This window comes from Sinohyriopsis cumingii, chromosome 2 (genome assembly GCF_028554795.1).
Source record: "Sinohyriopsis cumingii isolate HCF-2022 chromosome 2, ASM2855479v2, whole genome shotgun sequence".
NCBI lineage: Eukaryota > Metazoa > Mollusca > Bivalvia > Unionida > Unionidae > Sinohyriopsis > Sinohyriopsis cumingii.
The window spans coordinates 116,142,600-116,169,682 of record NC_142962.1 but is presented as its reverse complement, the minus strand read 5'-3'; the positions used below and the strand labels follow the sequence as shown (position 1 = coordinate 116,169,682).

The following is a 27,083-nucleotide window of genomic DNA, read 5'->3' as shown; positions in this document are numbered from 1 at the left end:
TATATATATATATATATTATTTTTGGAAAAGATATATTTTATTTAAAACTTTGAATTTTGTAAAATATATTTAAAAAATTTCAAAATCTCTGACAAATATAGTGTTTTATAAATATATCATGGCATACCCGTCTAAAAGATATAAATAAATCGTGTTTGACCATCCATGCACTGAAATTCCTGCGCATCTGTCCATAAGACTTATTGTACATCTATTTACTGAAAGTTTTGTTTTCATTACTAAGCTGAGTAACTTTTCTGAATTACTCTCTCCACTTTATTGTACAGTATCAGTGCTCTGAATAAAAATTTCTCTCTGTCTCTGTCTCTGTCTCTCTGTCTCTCTCGTAATGTAGTCGTAGAAGAAAGTAATTCTGTTACTGTATTTGTCATTTACATATTGTGATTTTGATTTTGAAATTACCGAAGACAAGTGTTTTTGTTCATAATTTTGGCAGCTTGCTGCTATCACGTACATAACTTTTTCAAGTAATTTGTAGAATCTGTAAACCCAAAGAAAAGCGCAAGGATGCAAAGGACAATGACCCATTTGAATCGTAAAGTCTAATGGTATTTTCTAAACTACTTACGATACTGAAATTCAGTTTTGATTGTCTTGGTATTCCAAGTTTATTGGATTTTCCGTGTGAGTATATGTGCACTGAGTAAAAGCTTCAGCTAAGCTGTTAAAGTACTGAATGTCACGGAATTGTATAAATCTCGTTATTTTATTAAATACATGTACTCGGGTTCCGTTTTTTGTGTACATGGACACCAGAAGGTGATTTATTATCTTGTACAATATTTCAAAATAGTGAGTTCGGTTCATCCTATGCTGCACGTGCGAAGTGCTTTGGATGGGAAAAAACGAACACTTCCAGCGCACAGACGATGTATGTTAGCATTGTCTGTGTATAAATGCCTCACCGTAAGACTAAAATCTTCACATTACGTAACGTCTTGTCAATGAGCGGTCTACTTGAGGACTTGCACATCTTCAGCTGTAGATGTATGTGAGTTATTTATTAATTTCTTATGTACAAGTTATAACTATTGTACTACCTTGTTTATGTTTGTATATTTTCTACGTAGCTTCGGCTTACGTAGTCTAATGCAGATATTTTATATTCTTGTTTGTGACTTAGCAATATATTTATATTAACAATATAAAGTTGCATTTTTAAGAAACATTTAGTACCGTAGGATCCTTGTCGGGCACGGGTACGTTCACTTCTGAACATGTTTATTGTTTTGTAATTATTGTGCCGATAATGTAATCTGTATAGCTTGCCGTATATAACGTCATTACGTTTTATCATATATGCCCATGTCATGCATAGTACACGGTGTCAGATGTATTTTTAGCTGGTCGGAGTCGACGTGGTACAAGCTGTGGAGCTAACCGTAGAAGCTGACCATAGCAGCTGTAAAGCTGAACCATAGCAGCCGTAGAGATGAGTGAACAGTGTTGCTGGTCGAGTAGAAGGTTATCGGGCATTGCTGACCAATTGGTAGGCGCTGATTGCTTGATTGACCAAGGAATTGAATGGAGGTCGGTGGTGACTATCTGAAATACTGACTGCTTGACTGACCAATGTGACTGGTTGCCAAGTGTGCTGTTGACGGAGTGTGTAATTCCATAAGTGTAATCTTTTAGCCGTGGGCTAATTTGGGGGTTTGTAATACCCAGTGTTGTAGGATTGTAGAGATATTTTGTATATCTGTCCCTTTGTTTTCATCATTTTACTATTTGAGTAAAATACCTCATGTTTCACAATCTGAGTGAATTCATTTTTACTATTTGCGTAAAACTCATCATTGTTTCGTCGTGTGAAATTTGTGAATCATACAACGTTGTCTTTGTACTGTGTAGGTCATTTATATTTATTTTCATTTGTTGCATGATTAAGTTCTTGCGGATTATGTTAATTTGTCCAATATTTGGATCTTATACACGCAACGTATTAATCATAATTCTTTTCTCATTCAAGTCATTCATCATTAAACATAGTATTTGTATCACCACCAAAAGTGTTCTGTTATATATCCGAAATCCAACCCGGTTATCTTGTAACACTGAACAGCAAAAGATTGTTTTTTAAACCCTTTCATTCATTTAATCTAGTGTCATTGCTCTGTTTTCATTCCAATGAGCACATTTCCTCTTTAAATTCTTAATGACTTTGACACGTCGAATTTTTATTCATCAGCTTGCTGTGTAAATAAGGTTGTCTCATATTGCTTCGCTAGCGATAATTATGGAAGCTGCTATTTTTCTCTAGTTGATAGTAGGAACTTTTAGTAATGCTCTCTGGATTTAATTTATATTAAGAGCGTTTGCTTTCGGAACTTATTTTTTTTATCTACAATGTAAAATATTATTCTCTTCTAGGTAGTATAATCTTACCTGTTTCGTTTTGAAGATCTATGGTAGAAGTTAAACACTGGGTGTGTGCCTCTAACACAATATAACATTCAAGCAAATTCGTCTTATATCGAGGTCATTTTTCAAACTAGATGTCGATAAAAATGCTATATCCATTCATAAAACAGAATCATGTAGCTACGTACTTTAAATGTAACTAATGGCAAGTGGACATTCTCTTTGTTATTGTTAAGTACACATTAAAAGTCAGGCTTATATCGAGTCGAAATTTTAGTCTTTACAAATCCACAAGATACCATCTTTATCACTTTTTATGTTTTCGTCTTCTCCTAATTGGTCAACAAGAGCCTTCAATCGTCACAATAACAAATATTCTATTTAGTATATGACACCTTCTAATATTTGTGACTGTATTATGGCGAGCAACTTGATTACCCACCGATGCACTTCATATTCGTTCTTTTTTCTTTTCTGGGGTGGGTGGGTTGGTGGTGACAATTATGTTGAAACAAACTGAATTCATTTAAACTATGTGAACACCGGAGAATTTAATATGGATCTCCTTCCTGTCAACCAAGTCATGTATATGATCCCTACCCTCAAACAACATCTGCCTCAAGGCCATCAGGAAGAGGATAGACGTCTCTCTTCTGACCTTCACATCTTTTAGCATATTTACCACAGGGTAGATCTGATTCTCTTGAAAACCAAATTTCTCCATCACCTTCTGCACTGCCGTCTTAACTTCTGGGCTGTTTGATATAGCTTTCAAATCCCTTTTTACATCTTTACTGCAGTCGTCTGCCTTTGTCAGTACAACAATCTCCGGAATACCTAAAATAAGGATAATAATAGCAACATGCTGCCCTAACTGACAGAATATTACCTAGTTTAAATTCTTTGCAATGGTAAACATTAATGATTATATATTAAGTTAACTAAGGACATTTAACGGTTTTCTTCTTGGATCACTATAACAACCTTTTTTATTGTTTTAAATTTTAATCCGAAAATCGAATGCAACAAGCTGGATTTTAGAAATCTTTGCAAGACAAAGGCTTTGTCTAGTACAGGATGGCAACTAGTTTGCCAAGAAAGTCAGTCGTTGTGCCAGCTTCGATCGATCAATGTTGTACATCATGCGTTTGCTAAAATACTTCGTGATTGCTCCGTACTAGAATACTCTGCTTTAACAAATACCTCCATTCTGTTTCATAAGTTTTCTGCATTCTTTGAAGTAGTTTGCAACAGTGTCGGGTATAACTGCTAAACTGGAACTGTCGATAACATACACCACGCAGTAAGCTCTCTTGTTGTTGTCAAGGGCCTTAGGTCTCAAAATCCATCCTCTCATCCATCGAACTAAACCGAACAGTTTGTCTTTGCAGTATTGAAATGTCGATCTATAGGATCCGTCATATGATGGTTCACTCTGTTTAAAAAAAGATGAATTTCATGAACGTTCAAAAAAATGTCAAAATACCGGTATGCCCAACCCCTTCCCTGGGTGGTGTATTGTTTACACTAGCTGTTCTGAGTTTTGATAGCAGGATGGCAGGAGCGAATTGAGTTGGAATGAGTCTGTATGTTCTTTTGTAATCTAAATCCATATAGATGAATGAAATTAATAAATAAACACCTTTGATTTTGGCACTACTGAGATATACCTTAAAACATCAAATATAGTTATCATCGCTAAAGGAAATGTTTGACCGCATGACGATCATGTAATATGGAAAGCTTTAAGATGTTTATAGTTTTGCTATCCTGATTAAGTATGTTTTGTGTGAAGTTAATTAGTACAACTACATTTTATAACGAAAGCCACGATCAGCAAATTAGGAATTCTTCTCTTACATTTTCTTCAACGTAAGTATAGTTGAACATGTATTGCACACGTTATTCTTCTGAAGCTGTTTTTTTTTAGTGTAATAATTATGACGGATTTTAATACAGTGTGGATCGGTACGTGATTGTCTCTTAGTTAACAACTAAGATGAAACGTAACGTGGTGTACATTGTGTACCTTGTCATTTCATTTCACTATTCTTTGAAACATGTTTGTGAATTAAAATAAATTCACGAGAAGAAAGGAAATACATATGCTTCGTCCTTAGCTTGTATTTAATCTCGGGGCATCAAAACTCAGTAAAATTGGTGCAAACGGTCCAACATCTCAGACGAGAGGCTATAAAATGGTATATGATATCGTTATAAACATATCGAGACCATTCTCAAAACATTTGTTTTGTTTTCTATTTTATTTTAAACTTCGGACATGAGGGTGTAGCCATAAAAATGTCTCAAAAAATGCACATACTTTTGGCACAAAATACACAAAAATCCAACAACATAAAAACTTTTGAACTTCAATGCGCGATGTAAATTTTTCTAACAAGTGGAGTGCAAAATACGTTTTTCTTCTCCCAAAACAATTTTCTTTCCATGCTGTCCCACGTTTTCTAAATGTTTATCGAATTATCACAATTCACCTGTAATGCAAATTTAAGCACCAAGACCGCAAAGCATCTCATTTCTTGGCCGAAATTGCTTGCAAAGTCCATATCTTAACCTTTGTAGTACAGGATGGGTATTACATAACATTGTTACCTGTGCTAATTTGTTTCTACTACCCCATCTGTGTATGCTGAGTTGTTGTAGAATAACGTATACGTTTTGATCCAGATCCATATAACTACCTTCAAAGTAGCATTTCTCATCGGAGTGAAGTACATAGTGATGCATATACGCTTGCAGATTTCGAATACGGAAAAGTCGGTGAACTTGATGTGTGTTTATGGTTACTATAAAAACCAAAATGAGGTAACTGGGAGGGAAACTACTTGTAACCAAAACTACAATTTATGTTTTTTCATTCAATATAATTCTCTAAATTGTGTACATAGAAAGTAAACATTCTGCACGCATGCCGCTCAGATCCTGCGTTCATTCTTTCTAGGCGTAAGATTCATCGTTTAAGTTTTACTTTCTAATGTGTCCTTACATTTTAGTGTATTTTATAATATTCAGTTTTTGGACTGTTGCGTTGAATTACTACTTACTATTTATAAAACATTTTTTAAATAGATAATCTAGACCTAGAACTACATTGGTTGCCATGGAGACCAAAATAGAAATTCAAGCGCATTAAACAAGCTTATGCAGAATCTTTTATCCGATAAAAACATCATTAGTTCTTCAAAAAACAAATGTAATTACTTCATTTTTCCCTGACTGTGATGGTAAAATACGTATCATTGTTCCACAGGAAAATTATATCTATTATATCAATGTCTGAAAAAGAATACCGTTTGTGCAATGAAATCTCAAGCAAAACTACAGACAGAAACAACCGGGTTTTATCGTTTGATATTTATTGAAAGCTAGACGTCTGACAGGATATTATTTAAACACAAATATATGCAGTTCTTAGTGATAGCAAGGAGGAATTTGATAAAATGATATCACACGTTACTTATGACATACGCAATGACTGGTACCAAATAAAACTGCATTTATACTGCTTAACGCAGTGAACTCTGTTTCTGCTCCTACCATTTGTTGAAAGGTGTCTAATTTGATACTTCCTTTTCAGATAAAGGGCATTTTCAAGAAAAGTTTGGATTTTTTCATGATATAATAACTTTTGGGTAATCTCACAATAAAAGCTAAAAATGTTTTCCTATTGCACAACTGAATTGTCTGTACTTCTGAACTAAATCGTTTCTATAAACTGAATGAATATCAGTAGCAATAGAGATACTGTATTTGTGAATGGTTTGGAACTTTTTAAAATATTTATCCTTAATACTGAAGGCCTTGAGATGTTAAGTATATGCCATCTAATGGTAGGTCTGGTTTGAGCACAACTCCCAAAGGCTTCTTGACCTAGAACTGTCACAATCCTACTTGATATGGATATTGTATAAACTTCTTCACACTATACACGTATGCAAGTTACCAAAGAGACATTATTAAGTATAAAATATGAGGTATTATCAGACAGTGTTATCAAAGCCATGGGTTAGGACTACGCATGTCAGAATTTAACTGTGTACATAATACAAATATTTTTTCTAAAAAACTGTTCGTCTATATTTATTCATTAAGTTCCGTTTTACTAGTAATATTCATGTTTTCATATGAGTCCGTGTATGTATTTAATGCCATGTTTAGACTTAATTTGAGAGCAATCGTTAATTTAAATGATTTATTAGAATTACTTAAGAGTGTAACATTGTTTTTCTGAGTTTATAGTGGTATAAACTGTCAGTTGCAGAATCTCACAGCAAATAACGCCCGAGAAAAAGGAAAAAAAAAAACAACGTTAAAGTCTTATAATTACAGTTTCATTTTTTATATATATTTTTTATTATTACTTTTGGTTTTCAAAAGATATTTAGTATCAGTTTTAGAGCCTGTTTACACGTAAGAATTTTTGTTGAGGCGTCTGCTACGTAGCTATTTACAGAACAAGGGAATTTCCCATCTTCAAGTTAATAGCTACGTCAAACAAACAATTCTTCCAATGGTAGGCGATTTAAGGTTTTGAACATTCCACAGCTTGGTCTTAATCTTTTGACTAAACTGGCATATGTTTTCTGTGTAGAGTTCAATATTCAAAGCAAAGGATGTGTTGGGTTTTTTTTGTGCTCGACATACGAATTACGAATGACTCTTGGATTTGATGTTATCATGGGTTCATTGTAACTTATGAATCGTTATTGACCAGACACGTGAGTAACCAGTTTTCGCGTCTTTAAATCTATTTTCGTGTTAACTAACAGTTTAGGTTACCTACAGGGGTTACTTATAAATGAAATTAAGACTATCGTTAAATGGTTATAATGATGGGGGTCCAATTGTGAAACAGTGATCTCCCACCAACTCAAATCGTAACTATCAACGTCGGCGTCTTATATTGTAGGACTATGAATCCAATCGATATAATGTTAGTCTTTGAACCCTCCACCTTCCTCCCAATCCCTATATCCATTTACCTATAGTTTTAAATTCATTTATAACGATCTGCAGTGAAAGTGTTGCAGCCCCAATGTTCTTGGTAGATTTTGAGTTTCACAGCTTTTCTTTTCCAATAATTATTTATATTAAGAAAGCAGCAAAGATATGTTATTTGATTATGTCAGATCAATTTATTCAGTGTTCTAAATAAAGTACAAATTTACCGTTTTTATTTCGTTTTAACGGCGCGCAGTGTGTACGCCTTCCATTTTAGTGGTTACGTTGTTAATTTGCACGTGACTCTATTTATAGAAGTTAGTATAAAATAGTTCCATTTTTTTCTTTCTGACCAATGGAAATTTTCCCTTCATTTATCAAATGATGCAACTGCAATTTATACAGTGATCATATGACGGTCCGAACTAAAGCAACATTTTTTTGGAATATTATGAATTCGTTCAAAGACATTCTGGACATTGCAATTGCAACACATTCAGGGCTGTTGACACTTTAGCACATTCAAGGATATTGGTTTATCAGCAAATTCATGATTTGGAATTCAGTCGGAACAATCTATTATTTTGGACTTGTGGTACAACTGTTATGATTAATTTGGATAAAATTCATAATACTAAGTTCTTCCTAAAGATTAATTTTACATTATTTGTTAAGTTTTACAAAACCTATTAGATTGACTTCTTTCTGTTACTTAGTATAGGACTTTAGCCATCATTTATTCTATTGTCATTATGTTTCCTAACGCTAAAAGATTAATTATAATCATTATATTTTAAGATAGCATACTTTATACATTGCATTTGTTTGGTGTTCAGAATGTTTACAATCTTGTATATATAATCTTGTTTTGTTGTATGAAAATAACTCTTTCTCGTAAACCATGCATTGTATGTCTATCACTTTAAGTCTTCCAGTATGTAAACGACTTGATCACTAAATTTACTTAACTAATTCAGCCTTATTAAGGCCTAATTCAGCCTTATTAACGCTTAATTCAGCCTTTTTAATATCCATTGGTCCGTGATGAAAGGTATTATGACCATCAATTAAGTCTTGATCAAACGACAACCAGCTTTATCATTTCAATTTGTGTTTATATGTTCCAATGAAACCTTTTCACCACAGATGACTTTTTGTCTGAGTAAGTTTTTGATACTTTAATTTTGGAGAGTATTTGTTTAAATTATTAACTGGATTTACAACGTGCTCTGTAGTGTAAGCCTTAATCTGATTAGCTTTGAAATATCACTTGACAGTAAAAGTAATCACATATTCCACACTGGACTAGAACTGATACACACCAACAGCTGGTTTATGTTATACATTCACTAGGGTTTAAGTTCCATGGGAAATGTTCTCTCATGGCAGTCTTTACTCCCGTTCCATGCTGTATTGATGTCTTGTATTTAATAAATAGTATAGAACGAATTCTGCAGTTATTTTTCAATAACAAATAACATTACATGGTGAGGATTACATATTGAGGATTTAAATTATCAGATTTGAAAATGGCTTCATTTCAATTTACATATCTTGACAAACTTTACTTTTCGAGACCTGAAACTTGGGAAAAGTGGTTTCAGCGCTTTGAACGCTTTCGTCAAGCGTCTGAACTTAGTGAAAAAGAGGAAGAAATTCAAGTGAATACCTTGATTTATTCCATGGGAAGTGAGGCTGATGACATTTTGTCTTCGTTCAACCTGACAGAGGAATGCCAAAAGTGGAAGCCCGTGACAGATAGATTCTTGCTATATTTCATTCCAAAAAGGAATGAAATTTTTGATAGGGCAAAATTTAATCAAAGCAAATAAGAAGAGGGAGAAACAGTGGACAGTTTTGTTACAGCTATCTATGTGTTAGCAGATAATTGTAATTTCGGGACACTACATGATGAAATGATCAGACATCGACTTGTAGTTGAACTGCGAGATTAAAAACTGTCGGTAAAATTGCAGTTAGATGCGAATCTAACTCTAGAGTCTGCCGTTAGTCAGGCTTGACAATATGAGTCTGTGAAAAGGCAACAAACAACGATACGAGCAAGTTGAGAACGAATGACTGAAATGGATGCAGTAAAATCGTCTTCACTTAAATATGGGAAACATAAACATAGAATCGTAAATGTTCATCAGAATAATGTCAACAGAAAAGGATGCATGAGATGTGGAAAGAAATTAATCATTCTCGAGACCAATGTCCAGCAAAAGAAGCAGAATGTCACAAGTGTAAGAAACGAGGACACTGTGCAAAATGCTGTCTGTCAAAATCAGTAGTTCGCATAATAGAATCGAGAGCGGAACCTGGATTTCTAGGGACTATTAGCACAAAGAAGGGGCAGCCGTGGATAACGCGTGTGAGATTGAACAACACTTCACTTGTATTCAAGATTGATACTGGAGATGATGTGACTAATTCCTGAGAGGGATTTACGAAAAATCGGAGACCAAAAACAATCAAAGTCTGATCGAAAACTGTATGGACCTGGAAACTCTGAACTTAAAGTGCTGAGAAAATTTACTTGTGGAATGGAATCAAACAATGCGTTCAGTGTACAAGACATATTTGTTGTAAAGAGACTGAATCAGGCACTCTTGGGCAGGCCTGCAATTCAGGCTCTCACGATTATTGAACAGGTAAATATACCCTCAGTAAATGCCTCAGATAAAAACTAACAAAATGCAAGCAAACTTCACGATAAATCCATAAATTTAGATAGGGATTATCGCGAGAAATATCCAAATTTGTTTAAAGGTCTAGGGCAACAAAATGGTTCTATAGCATAACTGGACAAAAATGCCACACCTTATGCCTTATCTACCCCAAGAAAGTTCGTATCCCTTTGTTGCATAAAGCTCAAGAGGAGTTGGATAAAATGGAAAAAAAATGGGTGTTATTTCAAAAGTAGATGAGCCCACTGAGTGGTCCGCGGCAATGGTTGTCATTCCGAAACCATATGGTACGGTAAGGATTTGCGTGGACCTAACTAAACTGAAAGAATCGATTAAAAGAGAGAACCACCCACTACCATCAGCTGAAGAATCCCTTGCAAAACTAACAAGTTCTACGTTTTGCACCAAACTTGATGCAAAATCGGGCTTTTGGCAGATAAACCTGTGAGAAGGTTCATGCCGCCTTACAACTTTCATTACTCCTTTTGGTAGGTTTTATTATAATCGCCTTCCATTCGGAATCAGTTCCGCGCCTGAATTTTTCAGAAAAGGATGTCAGGAACTCTGGAGCGACGTGACGGAACACTCTGTCACATGGCCAATGTTCTTGTTTTGGGGGAAACGCAGAAACAGCATGAAGAAAGACTAGAACGCTTTCTGCAGTTATTCTTCAATTAACAAATAACATTGCATAATAATACTTCTCGGACTAAATCATCATTTTGGAATTATTGTGAATTCATTCAATGACATTTTGGATTATATGATAGTGATACATCAAAACTGTCAACATATTAACACACTCGAAGCTATGGGCACATCAGCACGTTCATTGTTGTAATTTATTTGGATCATCACTGGAATTCATTTGGAGCGCAATATATTTGGACTTGTGATACAATTTTCAGGACTATTTGTGATTTAACTCACAATACTGTAACTCCTTGTTAAATGTTTGCTTTTTATACTCTGGAAATAAATTAGTTGTTGAATTTTATGAAACTTTTTGGTTTTCGCTCTTTTCTCTTAATTTATTTAAGAACATAGAGTTGTAACAAGGGCATAAAGACATACAGAAAATGCTTGACTGTTCATAGGTTATCTTAGAACATCCAACGGAAGATCCATCTCCAACATGTACTTGTATATCGGTCAATTTGAAACGTTTCTTCATTCTTCGCAAACAATCGAATAACTTCAGATTCAGATTTGCACTTTTCTATTCCTATTGTCGATTCAGAAACAACTACTTCGTTGAGTGAGCCAGCATGTGTCGCTTTAATTATAACTTAGTTCTCTCTTGAATCCCTTATCTGATTCGTTGAATCGTTGCAGATCTTGGAAACCTTACCATGTGCACTTTGAATTTAGCAGAATACAAATATGTGTATTTACCCCTATTAAATACGTCATTTTTGGTTTCCTCATAGTGTACTGTTTTCGTCTTGATATCATGGATTATGATGCTTGTCTCCCAGTTATTAGTATTCAATGTAAATATGTAAATCAGTGTATTGTATAAGTACTGTAGAACATTTGTTACAAAGTTTGAAATACAAATATATCAAGACCTTTATTATTGTGTACGTTCTAACATAACGAGCTATATCCACATTTTTATCCCATCCAAAACTGTACAAGTTGTCTCTTGCAACCTGCTATAATATCTCAATCACCTCTCAAAACTGTGGAATTGAATAGGCCTGTGACATTAGGTATACTGTATGAGAAACTGAAAGGTAGTATATAATAATTTGTCTGTTCCAAGTATTTTATTTAATTTTTTTAAATCAAGACTCTTTTAGAAATATCTCTGTGTAATTGCTAAACGTCTTGAGGAAAAATATTAAATCACACTAAAAAATTCAAACATTTCCTGAGAAGAAAGACAAAGAAATGATTATTTTAGAATTAGATCATAGTTGTACATATTTGCAAATTTTCATTAAGGTCAAAACACTTTCACAGTGGATAACGCGTTTGCAGTCTTAAAAACCTCAGCTATAGTGTTTGAACAGTTTTGTGACAAGTAGTCTGATGGAAAAGATGTAAAACTGGATAAGATGTTCAGTATCAAAATCTATCGCAGGAACTATTATAACTGCGCCATCTTTAATAATTGTTTCATGCTTCAAGAGTAATTTACATCGATATTATTAGACCGATGCTGGCAGGATTTAATATTCTATGGTGATTTTGTCTTGAGAGAAACTGAGTGATGAATACGAGTATCATACAACAAAATCAAACTGTTGCAAATTTAATTCGTTTGTAAAGCTTACAGTTTCCATGTCCGATTTTTCGCCATCGATCATTCTCTGAATATCCTCAGTCCTGATAGTTTCTCCTACCTCAATTCCTTTCGTATCGCACAGTCGAAAACCAAGCTCCTTTCCTGTTCTGGACCTTATCTGGTACTGCCGATACTAAAAAGAAAAATACATAACATATTTAATGTATTACTTATTCAAGACAGCAATAAATTAAGAAGAAAAAAAATACTAATTCAAGGAAGCTACTGTTATATTGAATACAATAAATGATAGGAACTTCGGACGGTTCGTTCCAATTGGTCTTATCTTTTTCTCTTTCTTTCTATTTTTGGGCAAATGTTTCGCAATGGCATGTGTGTGTGTGTGTGTGTGTGTGTGTGTGTGTGTGTGTGTGTGTTTATATGGATGGATGGATGGTATAGAGGGATGATGTGGTCATCTATGGGAAACATTACGGCAAATTTTAGACGATAAGATCATTTATGGAAATGTATCATAGAGATGGGACGATAGGCCATCTGCGGAGAATTAACATTACATTTGGGATGATATGTTCACCCGTGGTAATTTAGCATTATGTTGTGTGGTCATCCGTGGGAATTTAAAATTAAGGATGTGACTGTGGTCATCTACAGAAATCAATATTACGGTTTACGGTTCCTAAAGAAATTTAATAAGGATGAGGTGATATAGAGCTCTTCACGAATTTAACACGGACGGCTTATAGACCGCTATTGGATTTTCAAATTCACTATGTTATATTCTCATAATAGCTATAAACGACTTCTGTTGCATTCCAAAATTTGTGCCTATAAACCATCAATGGGGGGGGGGGGGCAGCAACAACTGTTAATTTCAAAATACCATGGGGTGCCATATTTACCCATTCATGCTAAATTCCATAGAGTGCCATAAATTTCCGTTGGACCTCATAAGTGGCTAAGTAATGTTTGTTGCTATAGTGATATCCGAAATGTTAAGTTCCCATAGATGGCAACACCACTCAGCACTCAGTCGCCTTGTTAACTTCCAATGAAAGTGTGTGTGTGTGTGTGTGTGTGTGTGTGTGTGTGTGTGTGTGTTAACGAGAATATTTGAATTATGCTCAATTTAGGCTGGTTCGGCCGATGTCGAGTATTCATGAGCAAGGTACTTGACTCCTATTGCATCGGCAAATTCTAATACTGAAGTGCCTTTAAAAGATCAATCAAGCATCTTTCTATTCACATAAGTATCTATATATATCTTTGCATGCATGCGTGCTATTAAGTATTCTTACAATTCGTGTGACACTTTTATCGCTGCTCGTGCTCTCCGCTTTGTGAGATGCATGATCACTAAAAATGGAGGTGATAGTATTGACGATACTGGATTTCCCAGCTGATACTTGACCCAGTAGCAGGATATTCATTCGCTCGAGTTCATTCTGTCCTTGGAGTGGAACAAACGTTTCCACATCTCTCTTTAGGGCCTGAAGATTCTAAATGGTAAAATGGTCATCAAAAAGCGTTCCACCAAAATTCAATATTTAACTATTATCTTAAGATTATAAAAGTCATACACATTTAAAATCAGAAACTCAGATTTTCTCTATAAATTTATTCTAAAAGTCACAGATCTAACCAGACAAAAGCTTGCGAAATTCGTGCATTTGCTTTTGCTCTTAATTTTTTGGGTGGGGTAGGGTGGTTGTGGTGGTAGGGTATCCAAAGCTGGAATTTCAGTGCGGCTATTTTCTTTGCTCAAATTCTCAATTTCAGGGTAATAAGCCACAGTAAGTCAGAACCAGGTGTGACAATCATAATCATAGATCTTTGTCTCAAATTTTTCGAAGACTAAGCAATAAAGGATATTCCTTTCTGTCATGATCACTCGATCTTTAAAAATGTATGCAATATTTGTTGAATGGAGTTGTTTTCTATGACCTACTGAATTTGGCAAAAGACGCTGGCAGTCATCTTTGTGAAACTCAGACGATAAGTACGACAAACTGCACTGTCATCAGAAAAATTTTATGCAGATTTGTAGATTTGTGTGTGTACATGCTCTTTCGCAGATTTGTAGATTTGTGTGTGTACATGCTCTTTCATGACATTTGTATTTCTTCTGGTCTCATTATAAGGGAGTTTTTGTCCAAATATCTTTAAAAATGGATATATTGTAATGTTATAGAAATGACCAATTAAAGATAGCTGTTAAAAGAAAAAAAATGCAATTAAATTTTCTTAAGCTTAATTTCATCAAGCTTGTTTATATACTACATTATGTCAAATAGTGTGAGTTTCCCACAGTTTAATATCCTTTCTATGCTTTGTATATGGTCTTCCACAGAACTGTGAGTTTTTTTGCAACAACAATAACATACAAATGTCCAACAAATGTTGAGACAATGTAAAACATGCATGTATTTGTATTCAATGTTATGAATAAAAATACATTTAATGCTTGAGCGTACAGTTTATATGATAAAGCCCTAAGGAAGGACTGTCACAATTGGCAAAACACAAATATAAGTTAGAACTAAATGAACTCTGACAGATTGTGTTTTATGCATACAAATGATGGTTGTTACCTCTTCAGACCAATTTATCTCTCTCCACGGCTCGGCCCCATGACAAGGTCCTAATAATAATAATAATAATAATAATAATAATAATAATAATAAAATAATAACCATCCCCTGATCCATAATATAATCTTACAATACGCAATTAATAACATTGAATCTCGCAATACTGTACATAATAATTTGAATGGATGTATATCCACCTCCACATCAAATTTGACCCGTTCTATGCTATCCCCTACTCTGAACGCTTACTTCATTTCTTGGTAGTCTTGGTCATTGACATTCATGTAATACACATGTTTTGGTTTTATGCTACCATTCGTTTGTTTTTTCCACCTGTGTATTAGTTTTACGTCATTTTGTAGACTGTCAAACTATTTTACACTTGTTATATGCGTTATTTCGGGCTGGACAGTTTCTATTTGAACGATGGTGCCCCGTATTTCATCATTGAAAAAGTTTCACTTTCCTTGTTTTCGAATCAATATGTTCCAATTTAGCGTCCATTTTGGCTTCTGTGTTTCGCGAACCCAATTCACTTCCAACTCAAATGCTGTCACACTGCCTTATCAACTGCTTCCAGAGAACGAGCATAATCCCTCAGATGATTTAACTTCAAATCGTGTCCTGTATCTAGCAAATTTGTTCGAAGTGCGCGTGGATTACATTTCTCAATGTCCAGATCGCTGATTTGCTCTGGTGATCTTTAGTATTCGCATATCTCTGTTCTACATGTCAAACGTGTGACAATTTGTTTGTTAATTTCTGTTTATATCTGCTCCACGATGCCTAATCCGTGTCGTACGTAAGAAACATTCAAAATGACTGCAACTAATCTGTCAGATTAGACAATGCATATTCATACTCGCTGTCGCCATCTCCATAATAAAGTGTCAAAAACCTTTCTGGTTTGTTTTGTCAACACCCTTCCAATCTGTAATAGTCAGAAACTCATTGTCGTTTGCTTCAATTTGCCCCAATACATGTTCAATCTCATATGCAGTCAACAATTAGCAGTTCCATGCAAATTGATTTACGTTGCTGCTTTTGCCACTGTAATGTTACAGTTCAATGTTCTTTGAACTTTATTCTCGTCGCTTGTCCAGTAACAAAGGACGCCACGCAGTTTAATAAGAGTCAATATTGGCTTTCTCATATTAGTGTTTAATATTACGGCATGTGCCACGTCGTATCATGGATTTGAAAAACGCTCGTGCATTTTCGTTTTTTCTTGATGTGAAAGATATTACTCAAACACATTTTAAGTGAAGTGTAGCGATAAAAAAATAAATATGAACTTTTTTCTTCCTTGCGAAAAGTCATCTGCCATACATAGGCTTAATCTCCAAACTTCTGTTGGCTCCATCAGATTTCAGGAACTGTGTCAGCCATTGTAGTCACGTGACACTTGTGCAGAATGCACGGAACTAGACTTTTTCATTTCTATTCTGAGGCCATGTTAGTGATTTATGATGATATTCATTTACAAATCAGGACTATGCGGAACGTTTATAAAGAAAAATGGCAAAATACGTTTCGACTTCGCAATTTCCCCTGCTGAAAAAATGAAAATATCAACATAAAATGTTTATATTGAAAGTTTGGAATGCAGCGTCTAATTTAATTGGATTATCTTTGTTGTCAATTGTTTGATGGTAAAAGAAAAGACACATTAATATAGATCAGACCAAACCTACGAATTAAATCAATCCAGTATGTGCTATTATTATGTAAATATAAAGTAGAATAAAGATTGTATATCTGATCTAAACATCAAATAGAGAGCAATACGGGCTTTCTTGTGTACAGACATCTGTAACGATTTGCTGTGTACAGACATCTGTAATGATTTCATGTGTACAGACATCTGTAATGATTTAAAATGTTCTTTAATTGTGTATTTGTTCTGTTGTAATCTGATTAATCAGATTTAAATATAGATATATATGGAAATTTGTTTAGCTATTTATATTTTCGTCGTTTTATCTATTAATAATTGGGTCGATGTAAATCATCTCTCTCTCTCTCTCTCTCTCTCTCTCTCTCTCTCTCTCTCTCATAATGCACAAGGGTTTTGAAAAACAAAGTCTGACATGCAAACCACATGATGATATATTAAACATAAGTTTCAGAAAACATCAACATAATTTCTTAACATCCATGACAACAACAACGTTTCTATCATAGTAATCGCTGGAAAAGATACATGTGTTATACATTATATAGAGTACGCATACCTCTCCCGCCTGCACCTCTATTCTGATTCATCTTTGAGTGGGAGGTAGATCAGACTCTTCATGAAGGTGAAGGAGTATCCTTTATAGTCACAAACGTTTTCAACCACCACCTGGCTGATTTTTAAAACGTTGATCTCGTTCTGCACGTATTTGGCTGAAACTAATATAATAGTGAAGATTAGAACTTATATGACACAACAATGACTTATAGTCTGCACTAAAGCTGCATTATTCCCGTACTTTTCTAAGTTATCCATAGTATTCCCCAATATTCAATACCAGCGCACCTCGTGTATACGAACAAATTTTATTTCCAATGAGTATAATCAGTTATGTTAAATGAAGATATGGTTGGCGCCCTGAAAGTGACTATAAGATTCAGTTTTCTTCAGTAGTTTACTTTCCACATAACTGTGAGCCAACTCTGTTTGTTAGTCCGAATATCTTCTGATCCTTCTTGCCCCATATTCTGACATTTATGTTATGTACTAGGGCCAGAATTATTATCAAAGACTAGTTGGAATTAGCAATAGGGTAGCTGCTCACTACCGGGTCTAGGAAACGTAAACTTAAATTTAGCTATTCCTGCATGAAAGCGATATGAAGATGATTTACCTTCTCAAAATTTGGGAGTAGGGCATTAGTTATACCTTTAATTCTTTGAAAGACTAGACAAACTACAGCTTGACGAAATTTTACCTGCTACTTGCCATTTGTGTTGCAACACTTATTACTACTCGATCTTGCAGCCTTCATATCCATGACATCAGCGGTCAAATAGTCACGCGATATGACACACACACACATACACACCCCGCCTTCCAATATAGCTGTACTAAACAGTGAAATATCAAATAAAGGTCATCACATATTTAAAAAATATGTAATATAGAACACAAAGGACAACATAATTTTCAACATATATATTCCTCGTACAAACAACGGAAACTTATCGTTGTCGCAGCAATCTGAAGAACGCCAAATTTACCACGTTAGTTGAGAGCACATGTAACACATGAGTCACGTGATACCAACAAAACCCGCGTAAACATGTGCTCTTCACCACAGGTGCTGGGCACGAGCTTGATGTTGAGAAGAAGAAAAAAACAATAATCTCAAGGAAAAAAATCATACAGAGTGACAAAAACACCTTAGATTACCCCCATGACCCGTTCTGACATAGGACCCTCTCTATCATAATATATAAGAGAGAAGGTACGTAACTTCCAAATACTTCGTTCCACCCATGACCCTCGATTTCCTTCTGCTAGTTCCGTCTTTAAAGGCACACTTCAATATTATATGGTTTGACTTTTCTCCGTTGTACCAAACTAAAGTTACGGGCTCCGAAACGTGCGATATTGTAATTTACAATTAAAGTAAAATTTCTTATTTATCAGATACAAAAGTCCTACTTCAATTATTTTATAAACAGGAAATAATATACAGGATGCTGATTTAGTTATGAAATATATGGGGAAAAAATATGTTTCATGTAAATATCCACAAATTATAATAGCAAAAGAAGCACCTCAGAATATAACTTATGACAGATCTATATAAAATAACATAACATAGTACACAGATCTAAACAGTGTTATTGATGCGGTTATCACCCGCGGGAAACGTGGTTAACACATGTCAAGTAGCAGACTGGATGTTTATTATGGCGGGAAGATGATTTGCCCCGTCAGAATAGCTGATACGGATTTTTATATGGACTTACTGATTGGGGGAAAAAAGAATTAGTGAAATGCAATTTATTTAATGGTATGTATCTTGTTTCTTTTCACAAGTGATAATAATAGGGTTCCTAAAAGAATGTTTCAGTCTGCGTGACTCGATGTTGATCAGTTTAAGCAAGTATCGTCTTTGTAACGTCAATGAGAACCACGTTATCGCTAGAACTGAGCTTATGATACTGCGTGAAAATGAGCGAGCATCAATTTAGGGTGTCGGAAGATACGTAAATTTACCGAGAAACTTCTATGTAAAGAAAATAAAAGCATTAATGCAACCACTCCCAAATTTATAAAATTAAATATCATCTGTATAAATACCCGCTTATAAAATACAATAACATCAGTATAAAAGACAAACTTCGACAGGTGAAACCGTTCGATTCGGCTGTTTGAAAGGGAGAGAAATCTGATAATGCATGTTGGATTATTTTTAATCAAGATTTATCTAACTTTGATATTTGTTTCATAATTCACAAGCGCAGTAATGTTTGAGAACGTGTGTACATCGTTGCAATTTTAAATTAACATTCGAGAACGTTTTACTATAATCATTTGCAGAGATGCGGCAGTGGGTTTCTTTAGAGTATGAACTTGTTAAACTGACATCTATCGAGCACTGACAGACACATTAAGAATATGAAATTAAAGCACAGTAAGATTCTATACTCAGCCATTCATGAAGGTGTAAGATGCAAAAAGGACTCCCATTAAAGGAATGGGAAAAGGGAACAAGCTCCAGAAGGCTTAAATTTTGACCCAGGAATAGTTAAACATCTTATATGAGAAGAATATCCATGGTACAGTTAATGTAAATTTCTTCATATGATGCACGAAATCAGAGATAAACATTTTGTTTTGTTTGGTTTTATTTTAATTTTTGTTTTGATTTTTATTTCAATATCAAAACACTTCGACAAAAGATATTGATGGATGAACAATTACAACAAAAAAATTCACGAATTTTAATGCAATGCAAGGCGTTACGTGAATATGTTCATTTATGTCAGGTACCTTTCTCTCACATACATATATCGTAAAGAAACGGTACCTGTATGTTTCAGTATGAATGTCGAAAATGTATGACAGCAACATTTAAAAGTACCTTTTAGCAAATTCAGAGTCATTGTTGCACTCTGTATAGTTGCCTAATAGGGTATACTTTATTCTGAGAGGTTGAGAGGACCACACAAATCGTTTAAGGAGAGGGTATTCAGTTGACGATGACTTGATCTAGAAGAGAATACTTTGAATTTAATGGATCGACTAATTCAATTTCTTGATATAATAGTTTAAGCATTATTTAGTATATTTACCTTTTATATTTAACCATGCAAGGTGATTGACTTTTGGCAAAGTTAATATTCCTCTTTTCTTAATTATTAAGAAAGTGATGTACATTTTAGGTAAAGTATTTAGTTGACATCAAGATATTTCAGCTGAAACATAATCCAAAGAGTCCAGTTCAACTGTACAAAACTTAGATAAGATACAGCGACCAAATGACCTAAATTCACCTGATACTAGGTTCTATTTGCGCCGTTTCCCTTCTTCTGCCAGTAAGTAATTTACATTTGTAGTAAAATATATAGTTGATAGTTTAAGGTGTTTCAGATGAAACATAATCTAACCTGCCAAGTTCATCTGTACAAAAATTATACAAGTTACAGCGACCTAATGACCTCAATACACATCATACTAAGTTCTGGTTCAATTATCATTTTAATTAGAAAGTTACAGATTAAACATAAGCTCTTGTCGTCAGCTTAGTACATCTTCGTACCAGTCTCTTATTTGTCATTTACACACTGGACCACGTTGACATTTGTTATAGCAACAACAGGAATGTGCAACAACAAAAAATTATATATACTCTATAATTCGATTAAATGTTTTCATGAAAAAGTAAAATAGTTACTGTCCAAGGAGTTCAAAATCATACAGATGGTAAATACACTGAACTTCGTCTTAAAGACTAATGTATTTTCAATAATGGAAGCCATATTTAATGGCAGTCTGGCATCATTTGTACACAGCTGAAAGGCATTGATAAAAGGTTTGATTTGGCTTTTTATGGTACGTCAAGACAATTAGGAAGTTTAGTCGCAAGGCAAGTGAAGTAAAGTGCATTGCCCATGGAATCTAATACAGGCAGATCGAATTGTAGTATTCGAACCCGTTCACATTAGGTCGCGAGAGGAGCACGCTAACAAATGAGCCACCGCCGATCCCACCTCCATTTGTACCCTCTTACGGCATGCAGTAAGGCGCATCGCCCTAGTATACATAGAGTTCACAAGAAGGCGATACGATAATGTTGTTTCAGAAGTCCAAAATGGCTTAGAGTGATGGACACAACGGACGAAGGATCGTAACATATTCTCATATGGCCCAATCCCAGGCAAGCTCAACAAAACTTACTGTATTTAAAATGCATATAATGTGTAAATCATTATTATTTTTTAAAATTTAAAATAAACTTACAAACAACACTGAATTAGCGCATGTAATTAATTATGACAAACAAGACTTTCTTATATCATTATAACAGTACATTCTTCTACCATTATATTTCATACTTACCTGCGTCAAGTTCCTGATCAAATGAAAGTTTGAGTCATATGATGATCAATATGTAAGTTTATTTTTAGCGCATAGGTAAGTTCTAAAATTCCTTCAATACCAATACAAGAATATGCTAAAATGAAACTACTCCAGTGGTAGGTCATTTTAAAATAGATTTCATACACGTGGCGTTTTCCTATCAGTAGTGTTTTGTACGGTAATCTAATTCATTTTATGCCAGGCCGTGAATTCACCCGATCCCTACATTGTTAAAACCTTTCAAGGCGATGGTGAATTACGATACGTATTTTTCCACTGCCCGTAAATAGACACTGATAACATTTTGACCAAGAAATTTGATACTATTATATCTGCCCGCACAGTCTAGTGGTAAGTATAGCAGATTTTTATGCAGACGAATCAAGTTACAATCCTTAAATGTGTATGCATCATTGTTTTTGTTGTCATTTTATGTGATGTTTTTACCCTGAATTAAAAAGAAGAATTATGTTACAACTGATATTTTCTGTGCGAATCAAACACAGTATAGCATAAACGGTAAACCGGTAGCATTTTTACGCGTGATCTAGTAAGAAATATACTACATACCTGTTATACATACTGCTAGCCAATAAAAAAAAATTGTGCTCAAGTATTTGCACCCAATCGATGAAACATATCTGCTATTTATTCGTTTAAATCAAACATATCTATGCATTCACATCCTTTTGCATAATACTGTCAAGTTAAATGAATCGTATCTTTCTCTGGGACAAAACACTAAGCAACAACACCAGCAAGGTCCCAGCAACACGCACATCTAGCAATTATGTCATAAGCAAATTATGAAACTGGTGGATATCATAATGAAATTCGTTGAATAATAAATTGTGTCACTCGAGACTAAGTTAATGGATTGCATTTCTATAACGTTCGAAAGTAAATAACACTCGTTCAGAGTACTCTAGTGTGTTTAATGTATAATGCACATCACGACTTTAATATGTGATCTGAAAAGTTTGTTTACATATGTGAAAGAGTTATCTTTTCTTAGTATTGACTACTCACAATCGATACGTACGACTCTATCCAATCCAACGTCGAACTGTATTTGACTCGAGATCAATTTACATTCTTCTACAAGTCTTCTGCTTTTGACATTTTTCAGCCAGAAAATTTGATGATGGACGAGCTGAAAGTGTGCATTACACCCAAATACCTAGTATAGGGATGCACTTAGCCTATCTGTAGTGGTCCACTGTACCTCAATCGTCTCTATCCGACTTATGATAGCGCTCATCCGACATTCAAATTATCTTTCTGTTAGATACTATTTCGGGCTGTCACATATAATAGTTTCTGTACGAGACATAGGGTAATGCGGTAGCTCAGGCCGTAGAGAACTAAGCGTCCGGCATCTCAATGAAAGCAATAATCTCTGTACTTTTTTCCCCATGATGCGTCGCGACCATTAGTCTGGCTCCATGCTTCGTATAATCCCTGTCATGCATTCTGGTACGCGTCCAGCTAAACGGAAGACATATATTTGCTAGTTATAGGCCTTCCGTACTGGCTTGCCAATTTTAAGAATGGCAGATGAGAAGCGAGTCACATTCATCGGTTGTTAATTTTTGTAACTATTGGGTACAAGGGATACTTTGCATGCTCAAATTTCATGTTGCATTATCCTGCCGCTAAATATAAAATTCTTTATTTTTTTTAAATAGAATAAACCAGTGAAGTGGAAATGGTTCCTATTTTTGGATTACTATAATAAATCAAAACGTACGAATATCATTCATTTGCCCTGACAATGGCAAAGAAAGCTCATAGAAAAAGGAATTTTTGCATCCCATCCCAATGCATTTTTCATGTCTGAATGTAATTTTGACAAAACGCAAAACCTAGCCTTATTTGATAATTTTGAAAAACAGATGAGGTTACAACATATATGAATAGATATAAGGAAAATCGGATGTGCAAAAGCTGACGTTGATCAGAATTTTAGATGAACTGACTGTTTGGTTATCTGCAATTAGGATGTGTGGAGTATTGCAAATTAATCAAGGAAGTTCATTTTTTAACGTCAAGTAAAGCAAATTTTATTTTAAGTCGGCTAAAATAATATATGACATAAGTTCTACAGAAACACACAAAATTACACATCTTCAGCATTTAATCATCAAACGATATTTTACAGAGTGTTTAACAACCACTCATAGTATTGCTCGACAAATAGCAAAGATGAAACCTCAAAATTAAAAGAAATTCATAAGACTAAATGAATACACAGGAGTATATTAAAACAAATACACAGGAGTACATTAAAACAAACATACAGCAGGTATTCAAGCACATAAAAAACAAAAGCACATACGTTCTTATTGTTATCCCCTTTGATTTACATCATATATAATACAACCAAAATCAAAGGAGATTTTTATTTTTGAAAGGAATAAAAAATGTCAAATATTGTCGGGAAGTTGACATTATCACAATATCGTTTTCATTTTGGCCAGTTCTTCATTAGGATGCAACTAACTACCTGTTTTGTATTTTGATTATTCATTAAACAACAAGCGATGATGTTTCCGTGTGGTATTTATGTGAAAATTGTAAGACCTGTCCCGCTCACGATCAGGTTACTCGAAAGTACGCATGGTAATCCAGTCGAATCATTAATGGAAAACGCAAAGTTCAGGGCTGAAATAACGTACCTAGCGCTGATATAATTTGTTTCTAATGATGTTAAAACTGTATCAAAAATTAATCTGGCATAAAATAGCATCATGTCCCTGTAGCATAAACTTTTAACAATGAAACTCAACGTTTGACTTGGTATCCTACGTATAAACTGTCCTAAGTTTCCTTGCTCAACAGTATCGTAATAGAGGATTTGTCTTGCACATCAGTAATTGGATCATAATACAAAACTATATAAAAATTATTCTATCAACCTTATTTTCAGCAGAATAAAAACATGAAAATAATACTAATAATGTCCGACTGCATGGAGGCAAAAGAAATATTCAGTTAAAACCATTAGTACACATTATTATCAAACTACAAAAGCATATTGGATCTCCAAAGCAATTACTAAGACAGACAGTTGTCGATATTTAATATCATCGACATCCGTCTTCATTCAAGCCAGTTTTGTAGATCAATGGATATCACTATGTGTATGAGATCCACCAGCCGTCCCACCACCACCACCACCACCACTTCCCTTGTGTTTACAGACGTTGTTATGTATCAGGGTTATTACAGACTTTCTGGTTGTCATTTCCACTGGTCGAGTCAGCATTCCTGTTTGATTCCAGCACAATGTGCATTTATTATCACTTGTAATTCCAGTTTCTGTTATGCAATTGTTTGTAGAAAGTATTGTATCAAAAAGTTTGTATGGAAACCATCTTAATTTTGTAAATTGTGTGGTTAACGAAATAATGGAATCAATTATATTTCATCGAAGATATTCGTCTCCTTTATGTACATATGTCATTATCGTTTCCTTTCGAATAAGTACATACTTGTTGGTTATCATGAGTGCTCATTTAAAATGAAATGTATGAAACAAGTGGAATATTTTGTATCTTTTTTTGGATCTGATATGAGCATAAATGTAATATTCTATTTATCACATGACGAAAAATATTGCTTAAATTTGAACAAAGAGCAGAAATGTACTATATTTAAACCACCATCTTTGCCATAGTTAAGCTAACATATTTAGATTCTTGAATATATTGTCTTTTCAATGTTTTGAAAATGTACATTCTTGGCTTACCTACAAAATATATAATTCGTTTCACTCAAATGTCTTTAGGGTGGGTTGGTAATACCAGATACAAATGACTTAAGTTAGAAAGGGTCACTTTTGATCACCGTAATTCTACGAAAATGGGTATGCATTCTTTCAGACCATTGCAATAGTAATTTTATAATTTCTCGAATTTTATAATTTCTGAAAGATTTGTAGAAAATTTAGCTCAGTGTATTGTAAAAGCTCATATCTCCTCGGCAAAGATTATATTTATAAAATAATTTGAGTTGACGCCCAATTATGTTTCCAAACCGAACTACTTTTGTCTTTCAATATTAGCCCCCAAACGAAAGAACCTTGCTAAGAAAGTAACAATGATGGGACTGTTTAAATTCTGTTTAGGGGCTCCTGGTGCCCGCGTGGTCTAAAGCTATCGCCTTTACCGATAATTGACAACTCATTTATGTCCAAGTGCGTTCGGGTCTCTGGCTCAGAAAGTGTGGGTATTCGAGAAAGCTTGCCAGTAGCTTCCTGTGGATCGATGGTTCTTTCCAGATTTTCCCTGGTTTTTCCTCCACCAGTTATACTGGACACTATGTATAACCTTTCATACGCTGAGAACTGGCGTTAAATCCAAAACAACAAAACAACAATAATACTTTTTCACGAGGCTTCCAACGGAAACGTTGTATAATCCTTATAACGTTCTTCTTTAATTTTGATATCTTTATATCAGGATGCTTTGTAATACAACTTGCAGAAATATCAGCTCAGAAAATCAATATGTAACGACAGGGACAATAATATAAGACATAATATTATCGTAAAACATAGTCCCATTTACAGAAATAATTTCCAAATTAAAAAGGTATGATACTTTTACTCGAAATGTCTAAGCAATATAATCATATTGAAATCTACAATATCTTCACGAGTCTTTTTTTTAAGGAAAACTGGAAAATCTTTTTATGTCCAATTATGTTTATTCGAGTCCTTAGATTAGTTCGAAGTTAGGCTATGTGATTGATCTTTTATTGATTATCTCCTCATAATGATGTAAGGTTCGCGAATCAAACGTCAGTTCAGCACGCAGCAGCAGGAGCAGAGAACTACATGATATAGCTCAAAGTTACTCTGAGAGGAAAGTACCAAAGAACTTGGTCAAAGATTTACTTTTGGTAATAAATGATCATAGAAGAGCTGTTCCGCGGAACACTGAAAACCTAACTCTGGCGATGACAAGGTTGTTATTGAACTATTCGCCACAATGGAGAAACTAGATTGGCTGAATGTCCGAGGTGGTCAGGTGGTCGAGGTTTGAATCATAAAAATGGAAAAGGACTGGAAACAAATGTAACCATTCTGCTAGGAGAAAAAGCCGCTTCGCGAGGGTGGAAAGGTCCAGACGAATGTGTTCTGCTAGTGGAGCGACAGTTCGGGTCCGCTTTGGGACAACCCATTTTTTTGCACATGTCACTGCATAGTTGGCGCATTTGTTGGGATGTACACGGTATGCATGACTAATTTACGAAGTGGTAATATCATTGTCTGCTTTCAGCTAAAACAGTACAATGTAAAGTCAAAACAGTCTTGATAGCAGGACCTCGTGTACAAGTAGTAAACAGGCACGTCAAGCCAACATGGCCATCTAGACCGAATTTCTCTTTCGAAAGACATCACCGAAATTTTCGACAAGTAATCGCGCTCCCGCCACAAGGACGAGCCAGTAATCTGTGTCAACACGGGTGCTGACATCCTCCAAGCCCTGGGCTGTAAGGTGGCGAAATATGCTGTCTGTAGCATAAACGAAGAACATGAAGATATGATCCGTGACCAGCACTGACAATACCTTGAATCCGGTGCGTTGGCTTGTAGTAACGAAATCGTGGAGGTTTACCA

At 34.7% G+C, this 27,083-nt stretch overlaps 1 protein-coding gene across 3 annotated transcripts; it reads right to left on the bottom strand.

Moving 5' to 3' along the window:
* Positions 1-21,463, bottom strand: LOC149805667 (interferon-induced protein 44-like). Of its 3 annotated transcripts, none has more exons than XM_089950315.1 (7): positions 21,437-21,463; positions 17,115-17,274; positions 14,881-14,930; positions 13,588-13,788; positions 12,318-12,461; positions 3,587-3,818; positions 1-3,220 (listed from the first exon to the last, which is right to left on the bottom strand). In XM_089950315.1, the coding sequence occupies exons 2-7, from the start codon at positions 17,143-17,145 to the stop codon at positions 2,910-2,912; spliced, it is 969 nt and encodes a 322-aa protein (XP_089806441.1). In that variant the 5' UTR covers positions 17,146-17,274; positions 21,437-21,463; the 3' UTR covers positions 1-2,909. The 3 variants fall into 3 exon arrangements, with proteins under 3 accessions (XP_089806441.1, XP_089806442.1, XP_089806443.1); XM_089950316.1 differs by having other exon boundaries at positions 12,387-12,461; XM_089950317.1 differs by lacking the exon at positions 14,881-14,930.
* Between the last annotated feature and the right edge of the window lie 5,620 nt (positions 21,464-27,083).

Bases quoted from the DNA above. Each gene is read 5' to 3' on its own strand.
- LOC149805667 (XM_089950315.1), bottom strand. From the start codon at position 17,145: ATGAATCAGAATAGAGGTGCAGGCGGGAGAG. The intron at 13,789-14,880 runs GTAACAACCATC...TTTACCATTTAG, and splicing joins AGATAAATTGGTCTGAAGAG to AATCTTCAGGCCCTAAAGAG. The intron at 12,462-13,587 runs GTAAGAATACTT...TTTTCTTTTTAG, and splicing joins ATAAAAGTGTCACACGAATT to TATCGGCAGTACCAGATAAG.